Raw genomic sequence first — 18,190 nt, forward strand, 5'->3', positions numbered from 1 at the left:
TGCAGAAACCAACGGGGTGAGTTAAGCCCCCTGTCTGCTTGTAAATCTTGCCGTTGCAATATTCCCAGGTATCCCTATAAACTACCACATAGGATAAAGAAGAATGAAAGGGGAGGCTGTTTAATGAAATAGTCGGAAGCTTGAGCGTTGTGATAGAAAACATTATTTAGAACAAATTGAGGAACATCCATCATGGACATTTTCTAACCTTCCAGCCTGGCTCAGGGTATTATTTTGTCTTTCAACTGAACAGTTCTTTTTAAATCTCCCTTCAACTCAGAGTCCCTCCTTGTCATTATCCCCAAACTTCCACCTTTAAAATAAATTACATTAGAGAGAGAGAAGAAAAGGGAATACCCTGCCACAGTGGCAGGGTGGGGAGGGAGGGATGCTGGCTTTATTTGTGGTAGAGAATGGGCACTGGTGAAGGGATTGGTTCTCAAACTTTGTATGAGGGAAATATGAGCACAAAAATGTATATATCTGTAACTGTACCCTCACGGTGATTAACTACCTAAAAAATAAATAAATTAAAAAAATAAAAAATACAATAAATTACAATATTGTATTTTTCCTGCTGTTGGGAAAAGACAGTGATTCCATAAACCCTGATGCTTTCAAGAATTTGGTCACTTCCTTGACATTTTTATTAACTTAATGCATTCAAATGCCATCACCATGTTTTTCAATATAAAAAGAGATGAAATAGATTCTTGTACCAAAGCCAATGGGTGTCAATGACCAATAGTGTCAAAGAAAGATGGAATTAATACTGAGGCTTGGGTAGTCATTTTATTGGTAAAGATTCATGAAAATTGCCACCTCAGAAGGACACTTAACCAAACTGGTATTTGACTCTCTAGCCCCATCTCTAGGGGGTGGAGAATCTGCCCAGGAACAGGATGGTGCGGGAGGCCTTGTGACAGATCAGGAAGATGAAGGGGTGGTCACAGACAAAGTGTTCCTCGGGCGCCAGCGAGCAGCCAAAGTGGGGGAATGCCGTGGCCGCCGCCGCCTCCGTGCCCTCCTCGTTGACTTCCACGAAGGACTTGTGCACCACTTTGGAAAAGAAAAGATCCCGAGCCCCCGTCATGCCTGACAGGTCGGCCCTGCTCTTGAAGAGATCCCGCAGCCCCAGGTGTTCCAGGGCCTCGTTGAGGATGTAGCTCTCCTCCAGCTTGAACCTGGGCAGGCGCACGTTGACTTCCACAACTCGCATGTTCTCGGGCCGGGTCCACTCCGTCAGGTTCTCCAAAGTCAGCTGCTCCTCGATCTGGAATTTGAATGGGCAAAGGAAAGATTGGAGACAATTTTATCTGGCGATTAAGTCTCATTGGGATGAAGGGATCCATACAATCAGTTGCTAATGAGTTCCCTGGGTGTCCAGTGAAAATGTATTTTAGCAAGTGCTGATGAAAGGACAACTTCAATTGCAGCTATCAGTGGTCTGGGTATGGGTGCATGTCAACCATTCATCACCTACCCAGCACTTAGTCACCTCCCACCCACCCATAAACCACTCATCCATCCATCCACTTAGTCACCTCCCCACCCACCCATCCCAGTGAGGGCCAGGGTGGCTAGCTTACATATCACATAATTATCTCCATGAGACAAGGGGCAAATGTAAAGATTTTTAACTGCTCATTTACCCTGCTCTGTTCTGATGACTGTGAGCCTTATGGAGCTAAAGTCATTACCAATATCCAGGTGAAAATAGAAAAAGATCTAGTTCGTTGATGGAAAGAAGGGTAATGGTACTACCAACTTCATAGCATTCAGTGACTCAGGTTCATAAAGCACTTGGCACTTCACAAGTGCTCAAGAAGTACCAGCTACTGTCATGGCCCTTGAGGCACAGCCAGTGGGCTGGACGGAACCAGAATCCCTGTGACTCTCCTGCTGCTGGTCCCTCTACGGGACTTTCATGTTATCAGAAAAGAGAAGAGAAAGAAACACATGCGGAGAAGAAACTCTGATTTTAATGCATCCTCTATTGGCACATGTGGCTAAGAGTAAACCGTCCTGACAGCAAGGTTGAGTAGGGAAGGGGAGAGAAGAACTAAACGGCAGGCAGAGACACCGAAGAAATCTGATATTTTTATCAGGCTGGTACCAGCCCTGGTAAGAGAGGCCACAGCCTTCAAATCACTTGTAGAAGAAATGTCAAATTCATATTAGGGAATAGGGTTCATTCTCAAAGCATGGTACCAGCATCCCAGCCTGCCTGCCTGCCTTCCCGTCTCTCCTTCTCCTCTTTTTCTCTCTCCCTTTCCCTCTCTCTCCTCTCCCTCGCCATTTCACTCCCTCCTTTCTCCCTTCTTCCCACCCAAACTATCTCTCTTGCTGAGGATATCCAATCCAGGATCTCACACATGCAGAACAAGTGTTCAGCCAGCAGCTGGCCCAAGGATCCAGTTCTGCACACAGTTATTTGAAAGGCTATTCACAGTCTTCTTTGTGATGAACTGGGGTGAGATTGAGTGCGGAGGACAGGGCTTGAGCCTCTAAGATGAAGCTCCTTCCCACAACTGTTTTAGTAGCAACAACCCCACATTCTGGCCCTCACTGTTCAGACCTGGAAGAGAGTTGCCATGCTCTGCTGGTGACCGGGTGACATTTGGCACAGCCTGTCCAACCTTCCCCCCGACCCCCAGTGCTCCTCGATACAGCTGAACTCTGAACTTCAGAGGTGTCCTAGGGGCTGATCATGGAAGGACAAAGAATGAGAAAGGAAACTGGAGTCAGTGAGTGTGAAAGGCCAGTAGATCAGACCGGGAAGAGCCGGGTTCCCAGAAGCCCGCAGAGAGGCCCTGTCACCTTCTTCAGGCCTGTGGAAGCATCTTCAATGTCGTCGGGCAGCAGGATGACCATGCTGAGCTCCTCGCCCTGGTAGGGAAGTTCTAGCACGCGACACTTCAGGGCCTCAATGTAGCCCAGGGGGAACGTGTTCTTCTGATACATCATGTTCACTTTTTTGGTGTCTTTCTGAACAGGAGGGAAAGAAAAGTGCCCCTTAACAGCTGCACTTCTCACCACAGAGCACAGGGTGTCTGGAGAGTCACCAGCTCCTTTCACCCCCAGCCCCACCCCCAGTGCTAATGGTGTGTCCTGAGATTCTCACCTTATTCAGCCTGAAGGGGACTTCCCTGGTGTCCTGCTTTGAGAATTCCTCCTGCCACTTCCCTTTGAAGTAGATGGCATTCACCAGCACCAGCTTGGTCATGCTGCCAACCATCCCTTCGGACAACAGTTCTGGAATTTTCCCTAAAATGATCAAGTTTTTTGTTTGTGTGTGTGTGTGTGTGTGTGAAAAACATAGCTGAGAATTTAAACTCCTCCATGCACCTTGAGGGGCACCGACAGGCAATGCGAGAACATTCGTCCCAGTTCCTTTTCCTTCCATGAGTACTGAGTTGGGAAAGAGCGGTTTGTGTCTCTGTGGAACAGGAACTCCTAAGGCGGTCAGGGTGACGCATGCCCTATGCACGGGGTCTGAGAGCCAGACAGCCTCCTCCTTCTGGAGACTGTGATCCCCAGTGCACCTGTTTTTTGAACAGTTATCCTTCCCAGGAAAAAAAACTACTTTTCCATGAGATGTTTTTAATCACTAGTATCAGTTCTTCATCTCCTTCCAGGATTCTTCTTTATTTATTTTTGGCTTTTTTGGGTCACATCTGGTGATTGTAAGGATGACTGCTAACTCTACACTCAGAAATGATCCTGGCAGTGCTGGAGGTACCATATGGGATGCTAGAAACTGAACCCGGGTTGGCCATGTGCAAGGCAAATGTGCTCCCCATTGTACTATCACTCAGCCAAAAAGTTTATTCTTGAGAGAAAGATAAAAATCCACAATGCAGGAGAGTCTTCACAGAACTATGGCACTACATATGACCACACGTGGCTGGTCCCACGGGGCTGTGGATCCTCCGTGAAAGAACTGGGGGCCCTGAGTAACCCCTGACTCAGTGAGATCTGCTAAGACTGACTCCCGCATACCACGTCTCATTTCTTAGATGTGATGTTGGGGAAAGAAAAATGTTCAATCCCAGAGATTGTGAAACACTGATTCACAATTTCAAGGTGACCCTTTGCATTTTTGTATTGAATATGGCACCCACTGCATTCCACTCCCCCCGGATTTTTATTTCTTTTACCTACACTCAACATTTCATAATTTCAAAAATATGAGTTGGATGATTGTTTGGGTGGGAAATAGATAGTGTCTTCAATGACATCATTGAGTTTCCAGTGCAGTAACTTTTCTGTAACTGTGTTGGGAGGGCGGGTGGTCCGTCCAGGTCTTACCTTCTGTCTGCCCTTTGACCCATGCATTGATCTCCTTCCTTGCATCTTCAGATGCACGCTGGAAGTCCACACTGGCCAGTTCAGCACTGTACATTTTTTGAGTCGCAGTTAAGAACTCCTATAGGAGAAGAGGAAGAAGGAAGAAGGACGAAGGAAGAAAGAAGAAGGTAGAAAGTAGAAGGAAGAAAAAGAAGGAGAAGGAAGAAAGAAGAAGAAGAAAGAAGGAAGAAGGAAGAAGAAGGAGAAGAAGAAAGAGAAGAAGAAAATACAGAAATGTCCTGATAAATGAAATGACATACAGGAGCACTTTTCTTTTTCTATTTTTTGCTTCTTGGGTCACACCTGGCAATGTACAGGGGTCATTCCTGGCTCTGCACTCAGGAATCACCCCTGGCAGTGCTCAGAGGACCATATGATGCTGGGAATCAAACCCGGTCGGCCGCGTGCAAGGCTAGCGCCCTACCCGCTGTGCTATTGCCTTCAGCTCCCAGGAGCACTTTTCTTACACATTTCCATGTCACAAAAATTGCCCTAAGGAACTCAATTTCACATGACTTAAAATATTCTAGGTGTTCTACTCATTGACTACACACACACACACACACACACAGACATTCTCGCACACAACACACATGCTGTATAAAGAGAATTTAAACATGCAGAGTTCCCATGTATTTCAAAACTTAACCAATTCTTCCCTAAACTCTGACTAAAATCTTCATCAGCATGCAAATGCTGGTCAAGGTGAGGAGAACAGGGGTCAGTATCACCTTTGGAGAGAACTATGGGGTCAACCCTCCCCTGCAGGACCATGAAATGAAACCCCATCAATGAGCAGGGAACAGTGGGCTTTAAACATGCATCCTTTCCTAAGTACTTCGACAAATTTGAACTGACTTGTTAGCGTGTGGAAAAACCTCTGCACAGCCTCGGGAACTGCAGAACACAGCACCCAGTACTCACGGGGAGGAAGTTGTAGGTTTTCTCTCCATACAGCCTATTGGCGAGTTTCAGAATGTAGGAAGCGCCACGTTTGTTGATATCAGCGTTCAGGCTCTGGAATCTTGAATGAATCTCCTCCACCATGTCGAAATGAAGGGTCTGAAATAAAGGACAGGGCTGGAGGGCTAGCGCAGCAGGTAGGGCGTTTGCCTTGCACGCGGCTGGCCTGGGTTCGATTCCCAGCATCTCATAAGGACTCCAGCACCGCCATGAGTAATTTGAGAGTGCATATGCCAGCAATAACCCCTGTGCATGAAGGGTTTGATCCGAAGCACAAACACACACACAAACACACACACATACACACAAAGGACACATTCTCTCTGGATCTGTTTACTCTTTGTTACAATATAATACCTTGCAATTGCTTTCCACAAATTACATTTAGGGATGATTCCCTGATAAACACACTATTACTCTTATTATTATTCTGATTATTTTCTTTATCTTGTGGCCAGGCCTAGTTGTGCTCAGGGATTACTCCCAGCTCTGAATCCAGGGATGACTCCTTCAGTGCTCAGGAGCCATATGGGTTTCCAGGAATTGATCGTGGGCCGATCTCATGCAAGGTAAGCACCTTTCCCACTGAATATCTCTTCATCCCCCCAAAACATTATTTTCCAAGAAGAACAAATGATAAAGAATATAAAATATATCATTTTGTGAAACATGAGGATTCAAATATTAGAAGCAGCTTTTGCATCAGTTTTGGTTATACTTAATCCCACAAATATGCGTTAGAAAACCAAATAGTTCTGCAAATCTGCCATTTCCCCCCGTTTCAAGAAAACCCAAATGAGTGTACTCTATTCCTATTGATCTTAAATACAATTTGACTCAAGTTTCTCAGACATAAGCCATCAGAAATGCTTATGCAGGAGCACAAGACCTTGGATTTTCTTTATATCACTCACAGAGCAGCAGTTAGTCACATGTTGGAAAAACAACTTGTTTAACCTAATAATATGGCAAAAGTTTGGTTTCATGAAAATTAAGTTCAAATCAAGTATTTGTTAGGGCTTTACCAGGCTCAGCTGGTTCCCTGCTTGAGACGGGAAGAAGAAAACCCTCTCAGTACGGAAGTTCAGTGTTCCCTTCGATAGGGAATGTTTGCATAGCTGCTACAATTGACCTGCTGCCATGCAAGAAACAGGCTAGAAGCTGAGCCGATCTGCAAGAGGGAACTGTGCGTAGTAAACCTGGGTGCGGGGAATGCATAAAAGAGGCAACTGTGAGTGGCAGGAGGGTTTGAGCTTCCATGAAGGTCAAGAGTAGAAGCTTCCAGATAGAGAAGGGACCACCAGGTAAAGAGTGCTAGGAGGGCCCGTTCGGGATGGGAGATGCGGGTTGAAAGTAGAGTATAGATGGAACATGATGGCCACTTAATACCTCTACTGCAAACCACAATACCCCAAAGGAGAGAGAACACAGGGAACGCCCTGCCACAATAGCGGGGTGGGGTGTGGTGAGAGGACTGGGTGAGGGTGATGGGAGGGATGCTGAGACAATTGGTGGTGGAAAATGGGCACTGGTGGAGGGATGGGCACTGGACCATTGTATGACTGAAGATGCAAGCATGAAAGTTTGTAAGTCTGTCACTGTACCTCACGGTGATTCACTAATAATAAATTAAAAGAAAAAGAAAGAAAAGAAAGAGTAGGAGCTTCCCAGCAGGAACAAACTCACATCTTTGAGCCCATGGCTGGGTTCCCACACCTGGTATCAGGGCGGGCAGGGATCGAGCAGGTGTGTTCCAGGGACTCTCGTTGCTGCTGCACCTTCCCCAGGCCCAGGGGAAGCGGGGGTCCCAGACCAGAGCTGGAATCTGCCCAGCACAGAAGTGACCCCCATCGACTGTGGCTCAGGGCCCAAGAGATGATGGGGGGTAGGTAGGGGAGGAGGAAGGTGGTGCCTTGCAAAAGCTGACTCTGTTCTAACCCTAGCAGTGCATTGGGTTCCCTGAGCACTGAGCTGTGAGTGACTCTGAGCACAGAGCTGGAATGACCCCTGAGCACAGCCTGGAGTGACCCTGAGCACAGAGCCGGGAGTGAGCCCCGAGCACCCACCAAGCGCCTCTCCCGCTACAGGACTGTCCATGTGCACTGTGCAGGGCCTGGCCCAGCACTGTACCCGGGGCGACCCCTATAGCCAGACACCAGATTAGGAAGGAGGACAGGAAGCACAGAGTGGCCTCAGGATCTGCCGGGATGCCCGAGTCTGCGTGGCCCTGCACAGCGACAGTCTCCCACCAAAGCCCCCGTCCCAGAGGGTCCTGACCCCTAGACTTCTGGGGGGACAGCTGTCCGCACTGCCTGCCTCAGACACCCGCAGGCCTGCCCAGCCTCGGTGCCCAGTGCTGGCCCCAGCTGCTGCCAGCTTGCCCTGAAGCTACAGTCTGGGCTGGAGCTGGGATCAGCCCCTCTATCCCCCACCCTGGCACCCGGAACCCCATGACACGGCTGTCAGAGAGCAGGAGTAGCCCGCCCTGGCCTGACCTTGGCCAGCTGCGCCTCGGTGCTGCCCCGTGTGCCCAGGAAGACCATGGCCAGCGCCGAGGAGACACTCAAGGGGGAGAAGAAGACGTTGGCGGCGGGGTCATCCTGGCTCAGGGCGCGGAACAGGTCCAGCGCGAATTGGGTGTTGGCTGCGCTCAGCGGCTCCATGGTCTCTGGGCTGTGGACAGAAGAGAGGCTGCGGCCCAGGCCGCAGGTGAGGCCACCCCCTGCCCAGCCTGGATCCCACGCAGCACGGGGTGGGGCGAAAGCAGGACAGTCCCCGAGCCCCGCCCAGCTCCCGGGCACCCCGCAGCTCTACCTGCTTCTCTGCGGGGTCTGCGGACCTGGCCAGAGCTGCAGCCTTATAATGGAGGACGAGGGAAGGGCCGGCCCAGCGTGGCCTCCGGGGCTGCAGTTCCTGGAAGGCAGGGCAGGAGGTGGGCACGGGGAGGGACGGGGCGCGCCCAGGACCTGGTGGGGAACGTGGGAGAAGGGGCCGGGCCGCGCCCAGGGTCCTGGTGGGGACGGGGTCGGGATGGGCACCCCGGGGCTTGATGGGGAAGGTTGGGAGGGCTGCTAAGGAAGCTAGCTGGCACAGGGAAATTCCAGGACTAGATAAACCAGAACCGGTTTCAAATCACAGGGACCAAGTCACTGTCTTTCAGGAACTAACGCGTCTCTCCAGCCCCGCCGCGCCCCTCCGGGCCCCTCTGGGCTGTGTCTGAACTCGCGGCTGCTGAGCAAAGCATTGGGGACCCTGCACGCAAGCCTGAGACTCACTGCGCCTCTAGGATGAGCCCACAGAGTGCCAAGGGGGGCAGAAAAATGAAGGCAAGAGCTATTGGGCGGGGGTATTTCAGGGGTGTGCCCCCTTTGTATACCACTGGTTGAAGTTTCCCCTGAATGGTCAGTGTTGGCGGGTGTGAAATAATTCTGTGCACCTTACTCCCCCCTCCCACCCCCTACCCACGTTCTCGACATCTCCTTGTGGGAAGGAACAAAGGGGAAAACACTTGTGCTCAATGTGAAAATACCCTGGGAAAGAGATCCATCGTGGTTTCGACTTTGAGAACTTGTCTGTGATGAAAGGGGCAGGAGAGCACGGCAGGGAGGGATAAAGTGCTTTCGTCCTGTTGAAAAGCAGCGAGACCTGAGTGTAGACTGGAGAGCGTCTGCAGCTTCTCAGCGCCCAAGCGGACCCTTCCCAGGATGCATCTGCCCGACAAGGGCTTCAGCGATCTGGCTAGACCCCCAACCCCAAGTGAGGGACCACTCACAGGGCCCAGAGATCAGTCAGGAGGGGGAGGCAAACCACACCAGCAGGACGCCACACTCTGGCGTCTCAGGCGTCCGTGCGCTCCTGGCCTCTCCTCCGGCTGCTTCAGAGAGTGAACACCCCCCGGCTCAGGCTCACAGCGAGGAGGCCCGGGGCTGCCCAGCGGGCCTTGGGGCGGCTCTGCCAGCCTGGCCTTCCCATGTGAATGGCCTTTCCTGTGATAGTGACCCCTGACACTCGAGTGAAGCACCTGGATCCCACCGTGACCCCTCCTCTCAGCCTCAGTTTCCCCATACACAGCAAGGAGAATAGTGCTCTGTGGGGGGCTTCGCTGCTGAGACACGGGACCCCTCTCCGTGTGTCGCCCAGTGATGCTTCTGCTACTCAGCCGCTCCCAGAAGAGGCCCCATGCGAGACTCCCAAAGCTCAGGGAGGGGTTTCGGGAGAAAGGAAGACGTTCCCGTCAAGCTCTCGGCCGCCTGCCCCCTGTCTGCCTTGGGACCCGCTGGCCTTGAACTCATTTGCAGTGGACTAGAACCTGTTCCTGCTGGGGCATGAGGATGCAGGGGTGGCCCTGGGGGTGGCCCTGGCAGGCAGCTGTGCTGGGCAGAGATGAGGCGTTCAGAGCCCTCGGTGGTCCTCTCCTGCCTGTCCTGAATCCATGGGTGCCCCAGCCTCCCCCCGCCTGCCGCCCACCCTGCTGGCATGCATGGAGCAGTGGGGCTTTCTGAGCCCGAGCCTGGCATGTCGGCGCTCTTACAGCTGTGACAGCAGCCTAGGGCAGCGCCAGGGCGGGGGTCCTTCCCCACCAGCACTTCCTGCAGTGTCCAGCCTCCCAGGGGCAGCCATCTGGGGAGAAATGGGCAGCAGCCATGCCTGGTGCCTGCCTTGACCCTGCACCTCTCCCGGTTCTCAGAGAAGGAAAGGACGGGCTGTTTCTCACGGAGTGAAAATGGCCAATCCAGTGCCCACTCGTGACAGCAAGTTTGCCCCTTTGGACTTTAGTGATTCATCTACCTCAGTCCCCAGTGTGCACCCACCTTTTAGATTTTTAATGTGAATCTTACTGGAGAAAGAAGTTTGCACAGGGCCAAGAAGGGAACTTAGCTCACTTCTCTGTGGTATTTGGGTAGAAGGATGAGGAAATGCAGGATATAAAGTGTGTGTGTGGGGGGGAGGGGCACCTAGATTATTCAGGACAACAGATTCTTGAGAGCAAGGGAAGGACAGAAATCAACAGGGACATAGGGAATGGGGAAGGACCAGAGTCCCAGGAACTTGGAGGGGCGAGGTCTATGCCCTCACTAAACACAGAGCCAAGGGCACCCCAGGTGGGACCCCTGCCTGGCCTACCAGAGGGGGCTCTGCCGCACTGCCACCCTGGCTATCAGCATGGACCCTAGGGGCCACCCATGCCTGACCTACCCAAGGGGGCTCTCATGCATCCCCCCTTGTTGCCAAAAGCAGGAGATCCCAGGAGGGACCATGCGGGCCTGTCCAATTGGGCTCCACCTGCCCCTACTGGACGCCAGTGGTAGATTCCAGGGGGGACCTCTGCCTGGCCCATAGGAGTGGGCTACAAGGGGCTCACCCACACCCAACCGCACTCTCAGAAGCCTGCAGGGAAACCCAGGGGGTACCTGGGTATGGCCGGCATGAGGGGGCTCCCCCCATGCTCACCTTGTGAACACCAGCAGCGGACCTGGGGAGAACCTTGGCCAGGCCAGCACAAGTGGCTCCCCCCTCCACTCCCCCTCATTCATGACAGCAGGGAACCCTGGGGGACTCTGGCCCAGCCAGCATAAGGAGGTCCCACCCACTCCCCCTAGTTCATGCCAGCTGGGAACCCCAGGGGGGCCCTGGCCCAGCCGGCATGAGCAGGTTCACCCCCATTCCTCCTCCTGGATGCCAGTGGGGGATCCCAGGGGGAACCCCTGCCTGGCTGACATGAGGGGGCTCCTTTGCATCTCCCCTTCGTGGATTCCATAGGGGACCCCAAAGTGTAACCCTGGCTGGCTATCAATGGGGGCTCACCAACAACCCCAAATTGTGGACCCCTGGAGTAAAACCCAGATGTGTCCCTACCAGGAAATCTGGTAGGGTTTCCTGGCAGATGCACACCCCTGATGTACGAGGGCATTACTCATCCCCCGATCGGTGCCACGTAAGAGAGCCATAGGGGAAACCCCTTTTGAACTATCTAGGAAACTCCCCTCCTGGATGCCAGCATCAACTATCTTTTCAGACCATGATGCACTGAGGATAGAAGTTAATCACACACAGAAACAGAGAATCAAAACAAAAACCTGGAAATCAAACAGCTCAATGTTGACCAATGAGTGGGTCAGAGAGAAAATCAAGAATTTCAGGCCAGGTTAGTCTTTCCTAACCCCAGCAGGGTCCATATTCAGTTACTTCTTTTGGGATCATGACAGAGTTTGTTCCATGACCATGCACTTAGCTTGTCCCTTTCTGATGTCAGTGTAGCTTACAGCTTGCCCTGGGTCATCCAAGTCCTTTGTCGGGATCCTGATTTTGGAGTTCTAGGAACTAAGGGCAACTGAGGCTTAAGTCAAGTAAATAAGGATGCATACCCAGAGTAAATATTATTTGAAGTCAATTAACTCCCATGTTACAAAGATTAGCATCAATTGTCCTCCTGTGTCTTTACAAAAAGAATATTGCTAAACCATGTAGAGTCTCCTGACCTCGTGCCTGGCTGTCTTCACCAGGGCCCCTCGGAGGGGGGCAGGTTGAGTTTCCCTCCCCGCCCCAAGCAGAACCCTGGCAGCCGAAGATCTCGGGAACCCAGCCACAGCCATGCTCAAGGCCACTCTCCACATGCTCGGACAAGCCTCACACATGAAGGAACTGGCAGAGGAACCCAGGTGTGCAGGGCCCGGGGCTGAGATCTACAAGCCTGCTTGGAATGGGACTGGGCCTCTTCCACCCAGATCCCCTTTTTCCAGTAGTTAGGCTATCACACCCACAAACTGCCTCTGGCGCCATGTAATCCTATCAACAACCTACATCCAGAGACTATAAAAACAAAACTCCCGGAAGCACGCTGCCACGACCTCTTATTGTCTAGTTCTCCCTCTTGGAGAACCCATCAAGCCACTGAGAGTATCCTGCCCAATCGGCAGAGCCTGGCAAGCTCCCTGTGTTGTATTTGATATTCCAAAAACACTAGCAATGATGGGTCTCTTTCCCCTGACCTTGAAAGTGCCTCCAATGCAGCACCTTTGGGAAGAATGAGTAAAGAGAGGCTGCTAAAATCTCAGGGCTAGGACAAACAGGGATGTTACTGGCATCCGCTTGAGCAAATCGACGAACAACAGGATGACAGAGACAGTGACAATGACAGTGATGCAAGTGACATAAAGGAAAGAGAAAAGCAATAAAGGATGATTACTGTTTGATGGAATTAGGTGTGTCTCAGGGGCACTGTTGTAGAAGTAGCTCAATAAACCTAAGCTCCCTGTGGGAGGAACAAGGACAACCCAATATTATTGAACACTGCTGCCTCCAAGATACGTATTTGAACATTCAGAAAAACAGACTCAAAGTAAAAGGATGGAAAACTGTAGGATATCGCTGATTTGTTCTTTCTCCCTTGCTACAAAGAGTTTAGGTTAATCTGGTAATAATCTCTAAACATTTTAAGGCAACAATGGTGCAACATTGGTCCTGTTCCCCTTACCACAAGGAGCTTAGGTTTATCAGGTCACACCCATCAAGGTGCTCCCGAGTCACTCCCATTCCTTCGTCTATCTGTAACCACTTCTCTACACTCTCTTCCCCAACCAATTAATCAGCTTTTACCCCTAATCAGACTCTGTTAATTTGTAAGGTCAGATCTTTCTAGGACACTGAACTTGTATTGTAAATTAATATTGCCTTTCTCCTCTTCTTGTGTCTTTTGAATAGTTTACTTTAAAGCAATGTACTTTTTGTATGGACAAAGAAAGACAGTTGCCAATATGCTTTTGTAACATGAGATTTAATTGGCTTCGAATACTATTCACTCCTGGGTATCTGCTTTCTCAACTTAAGCCTCAGCTGCCCTTACTTCTTAGCACCCCCAAAAGCAGGGTCCAGACGAGGGATGGGACGGACCCAGGGCAAGCAGTGAGTTATGTGCTACCCTGGCATGGAGATGGGCCTGGCCAAAGTGCCTAATGCTTAACTATAAGTTAAGAGCTTGGTCATGGACAAATGCTGTCATGATCCAAAAGCAATGATGAGACTAGGACCCTGCTAGGGATCATGATCACCATCACAATCACGAAATCCCGTTGATCACTGAGTTGCTCGAATGGTCTCAGTAACCTCTACATTTGTCCTATCCACAGGGTTAGGGGAATGAGATTCAGCTGGTTACTGGCTTTGGCATATGGATACACCATGGGAAGCTCGCGAGGCTGTCCCATGTGGGCAGGAAGCTTTCAGTAGCATGGTAGTTTATCCCAGAGGGAAAGGTACGTTATAAGATATTGCATGGTCGCAAAGTGGTTGTGCGCTTCTGGGAGTTTGCTTTTAAGTCTCTGGATGTTGGCCTTTGATGAGATTATACACACCTGGGTTCCTCTGCCTGCACCTTCATGCGTGAGGCTCATCCAAATGTGTGGAGAGTGGCCTTGAGTATGGCTGTGACTAGGTTCCAGTGGTCTTTGGCCACATGGAGCTCTGCTCGGGGCGGGGAGGGAAGCTGGAGCCCATCCCCTCCAAGGGGCCCTGGGGAAGACAGCCAGGCATGCAGGCAAGAGACTCTAACCCAGCTAGGATAGGAAAGACTAATCTGGCCTGAACACTGTAGTCTGAGATTGAGATGACCCCAGAATAGCAATTCTATAAGCTTAATGCATCTCTTGCTGTGTCCATACAAAATGATCAATATTATGAATGCTTATATGTTAGTTGGGCAAGGAGAGGAGAAACACACCCATGGGACTCTGCTCTTGGGCGGGTCATTCTGCTGAAAGAGAATCTGTCCTAGAAGAAGCATCCCCTGAGGGAAAGAATTTTACCCCTTATTAATTGTGACCATACCTATGTGTAAGCCCCAACCCCTCATGCTGGGGGATTTAACTAGGCTGTAAGAGTGGGCTGGGGGCCGGTTCCAGTGCCAGATCTGGAGAAGCCAGATTGAGATCCAGATCCAGAGGAGAAGGAGAATGAAGTAGCATGGGAGAGGAAGAAGCAGGAGGAGAATCAGAGGAGAACGAAGATGGGAATGGAATAAACTGCAACTGAAACCAACCAGCCTGACCCTCGTTCCTTCCTTCGCCTGCCTCATCATCGCCATCAACCTCCCTGGGGTGGGGAAGCGGCTGGAGACTACCAAACTTGGGCAGCGAGAGAGATAGAGCGCTGCTGCCCTGTGCCCGGTGTACCCCCCCTTCTTTTTGTGTGTGTTTACACAGAAAACGATCCTTCAAGCGAATAACTCCCTCAAAAAAGCTGGGTTTGCCAGACTAGTATCCTACAACATATATTTCAGGATGATAAAGATTACAGGGAAAGAGATGGCTACATTTTAAAAAAATAGTTATTTTCATTATATTCACTTACTGTAGCACTGTAAGCACTGTAAAATTGGGGAGAAGAAATGAACAGAACTTTCCTCAAAAAATACAAATAGCCAAAAGACACATGAATAAATGCTCCACATCACTAGTCATCAGGAAGATGCAAATCAAAACAACAATGTGATATCATCTCATACCACAGAAACTGGGACATATTCAAAAGAACAAAAGCAACCAGTGCTGGCGTGGATGTGGGGATAAAGGGACACTCTTTCACTGTTGGTGGGGATGCTGACTGGTCCAGCCTTTCTGGAAAACAATATGGACAGTCCTTCAAAAACTAGAAATTGAGCTTCCATATGACCCTGCAATACCACTTCTGGGAATATATGCCGAGGATGCAAAAAAGCACAGTTGAAATGACATCTGTACCTATATGTTCATTGCAGCACTGTTCACAATATCCAAAATCTGGAAACAACCCAAATGCCCTAGAACAGATGACTGGTTAAAGAAACTTTGGTATATCTACACAATGGAATACTACACAGCTGTTAGGAGAGATGAATTCATGAAATTTGTTTATAAATGCATAAACATGGAGAGTATCATGCTAGGTGAAATGAGTCAGAAAGAAAGGGACAGACATAGAAGGACTGCACTCATTTCTGGAGTATAGAATAACATCTATAACCAAGGACAGTAGATACAATCCAGGAGGTTTGCCCCATAGCTGGAAGCCTGCTTCAGAGCAGAGGGGAGAAGGCAGATGGAATAGAGAAGGGATCATTGAGAAAATGATGGCTGGAGCAATCAGTCGGGATGGGAGATGTGTGCTGAAAGTAGATAATGGACCAAACATGATGACCTCTCAGTGTCTGTGTTGCAGGCCATAGTGCCCAAAAGTAGAGAGAGAGTATGGGGAATATTGTCTGCCATGGAGGCAGGGGGAGGGTGGGTAAGTGGGGTATTGGTGGTGGGAAATGTGCACTGGTGGAGGGATGGGTGTTTGATCATTGTGTGATTGTAACCTAAACGTGAAAGCTTGTAACTATCTCACGGTGATTCAATAAAATTAAAAAAATAAAAATTTAAAAAAGAGCTGAACTTGCAAAGTGGTCCTCAAGAGAGGCCCCGCAGAAAGGAGTGTCTGGGCAAAGTTGACAAAAACAGAGTGTCAGCACCAGGTGTCTGGCCTTGAGCCTCACCCCACCTCCTAATCGCATACGCCCAAGACGCAGAAACTGTCAGGTAGGCTTAGCATACCATCCTAACTGCAGCATCTAGCCCTGAGTGGGATTGGACCCGGGCAAAACAGAGTAGGCCAGGTGTGATTGGATCTTCCTGTCAAGCAGAGGCTCTATAAAATATGTGTGTGTTTTGCAAAAAGGTGAACAACCATCAGCTGCTCCCGAGGGGGTTTCTCTGCATATGCAATCCTTCCTGTCAAGTCTGATTGCACAACGTGTCCGGACGCCTTGGGGAAAAACTGTTCCCCAACAGTCCCCTGCTTTCAATTTTGACTGCTTGAGGCGAAAACCCCACCAGTACAGCCGGTGTGTTTTATTAGCCTGCTCCTCCGGCTGCAGCTCAGTCGAGAAGCATTTCAGCACTCAGAGTCCAGTGCTCCCGCAAACATCTCTTGCCCCGTTCCTCATCTTCATGTGAGAGCTGAGCTGTGGTGGCCAAGCACTGTCCCTGGGTGGCAGCGGGCTGAAATGCAGTCCCAGGTGGGGTGAAAGGGTGTTTGTTGCTGTGTCGTCCTGGGGTTGCATATTTGGTTGTGGCACTTGAGTCCGTGCTGGTGGTTGTTTGGGGACTTGATGTGGTGCTCACCCGTGTCTCCTGAGCCGAGTTACTCAGACCCACTTTGTCACAAGGTGCCCGAGATTGCCCTTGGGATCAAGCAGAACAGCAGTGCGGGGAGTTACTAAGGAAGTGGATTTATTCCTTCGCTCTGGGTTCTCGAGTCTTCTATCAAAGACTCGCATATGAAACTCAGCTGCTAAAGGAGGTCCAGTTTATTGTACAGCTTACGCAGATGGACCTGGGGCCCTCCCCAGTGTCCAGACCTCTCCTTTCACCCCTGTGACTCCTGCATCTGTCTCTCGCTGGGTGCCCAGGCCAGACTGCGGTGTCCTGGCCATGTCCCTCCACCAGGCTGGATGCACAGCGCCCGGTCTCCCTGCACTGTTATGGCTGGAGACCTTTTTGGTGGGCGGAATTTAAAATGAGCAAATAAATTGTCCAGTTTCTTATATCCTCCCCACTCCCACCATAACACTTTGAAGGTGGAACAGTGCTGGGGATCAAACTCGGGTCCCTCCACCTAAGAGTCAGATACTCCATGGCTGAGCCACACTCCCAGGCCCTGAGCATCTCGCTTCCCCTCCATTTCATCCCCTCCCTCCCTTTTCCTCTACTGTCTTCTATTCTTCTCCTCTGTCCTTTTTGGTCCTTCTTTTTAAAATCAGCTGTTTGGTGGTATGATTTAAATACAGAGCATACAGGAAAGTGTGCTGTGGAGGTTCTGAGTACATTGTGGGCTTGGGAAACGGTCTGTTAGTCGCACACCAGCATATGCGTTCCATCACTGCTGTAATCTGCTTCTGATGGGTAATTCTATGAAGATTTTGTAATAAGTAGGACCAAAACTCTTAACATTTTAAAATGATAATGGTCAGTTTTCTAGACAAGTCCTAGACTGCTATGGAGATCTATATAGATATAAACATAGACATACATACAACCCTACTCTTTGCACAAGGGACAAGGAGAGTTTGGAAATAATATAATTTGAAAACTGAGTATGTATAGAATGCCCGGGTGAGAAGTAAATTGTCTCTTATTTCACCAGACTAATATAAATGCTTCATTGTATTTAGATTATTATACATCTCATTATCCTTTTTGCCTACTAATATTCCTCACCTGTATTGATTATTCTCATTGTTCCTTTATAAAAAGTATCTATGTCCAAGATCTAGATGAGTGCTATGTTTTCCCTGAAACTTAATTTGGCCTTGTAAGCCTTCATGAATATTTCTTTCTTTGCCTTCACGTTAAAGTTATGGTGTGAACCTTTAATTATATAGCAGGTTTATTTACTGTGTCTCATGCATACTAATGTGATTATTTTCTCCTATTTACACAGTTCTAGGGGAGATGCCTTTTTTCCTGCTCTCTGCATCTTAATGATTGAAAATTTTAAATATTGATTTCCTACAAGCTACCTGTGGTGTATTCAATATGCCAAAAATAGTAACATCAAATCTCACAATGGAGACGTTACTGGTGCCCACTTGAGCAAATCGATGAACAACAGAAGGACAGTGCTACTTGTTATTTTCAGGGACACAAACACACACACATGCCCACATCATTAAAATCATAGGAGACTCAATGGTCTGTTATTATCATTCCTAGAACTTGTAGCGAACTTTGATAGCTGACTAGGTTCATTAGGTACTTGATAACACTGTGTTTGTTATGAGAATGAAAACGAAGATCTCTTTAGGAATTGCGCTTCTGTTAAACTCCTGTCATTCAGAATCACTGGGAGGTTTTCCCCTCCC

General features: G+C 49.6%; 1 protein-coding gene across 1 annotated transcript; it reads right to left on the minus strand.

Annotated features, from left to right (window-relative positions):
• Positions 1 to 871: 871 nt before the first annotated feature.
• LOC129402399 (leukocyte elastase inhibitor-like) lies at positions 872 to 7,976 on the minus strand. Its single transcript, XM_055128904.1, has 6 exons — positions 7,809 to 7,976; positions 5,275 to 5,412; positions 4,312 to 4,429; positions 3,125 to 3,267; positions 2,821 to 2,988; positions 872 to 1,273 (listed from the first exon to the last, which is right to left on the minus strand). The coding sequence occupies exons 1-6, from the start codon at positions 7,974 to 7,976 to the stop codon at positions 872 to 874; spliced, it is 1,137 nt and encodes a 378-aa protein (XP_054984879.1).
• Between the last annotated feature and the right edge of the window lie 10,214 nt (positions 7,977 to 18,190).

The sequence above is a fragment of the Sorex araneus genome, chromosome 2, assembly GCF_027595985.1.
Source record: "Sorex araneus isolate mSorAra2 chromosome 2, mSorAra2.pri, whole genome shotgun sequence".
NCBI classification, from domain to species: domain Eukaryota; kingdom Metazoa; phylum Chordata; class Mammalia; order Eulipotyphla; family Soricidae; genus Sorex; species Sorex araneus.

What these genes read in the sequence shown, in the direction of transcription:
- LOC129402399 (XM_055128904.1), bottom strand. Translation starts at nt 7,976, where the DNA reads ATGGAGCCGCTGAGCGCAGCCAACACCCAATTCGCGCTGGACCTGTTC. An exon ending in GGTCAAAGGGCAGACAGAAG is followed by an intron (nt 3,268 to 4,311) that starts GTAAGACCTGGA and finishes TGATCATTTTAG; the next exon opens with GGAAAATTCCAGAACTGTTG. An exon ending in CTTCCACAGGCCTGAAGAAG is followed by an intron (nt 1,274 to 2,820) that starts GTGACAGGGCCT and finishes TTCAAATTCCAG; the next exon opens with ATCGAGGAGCAGCTGACTTT.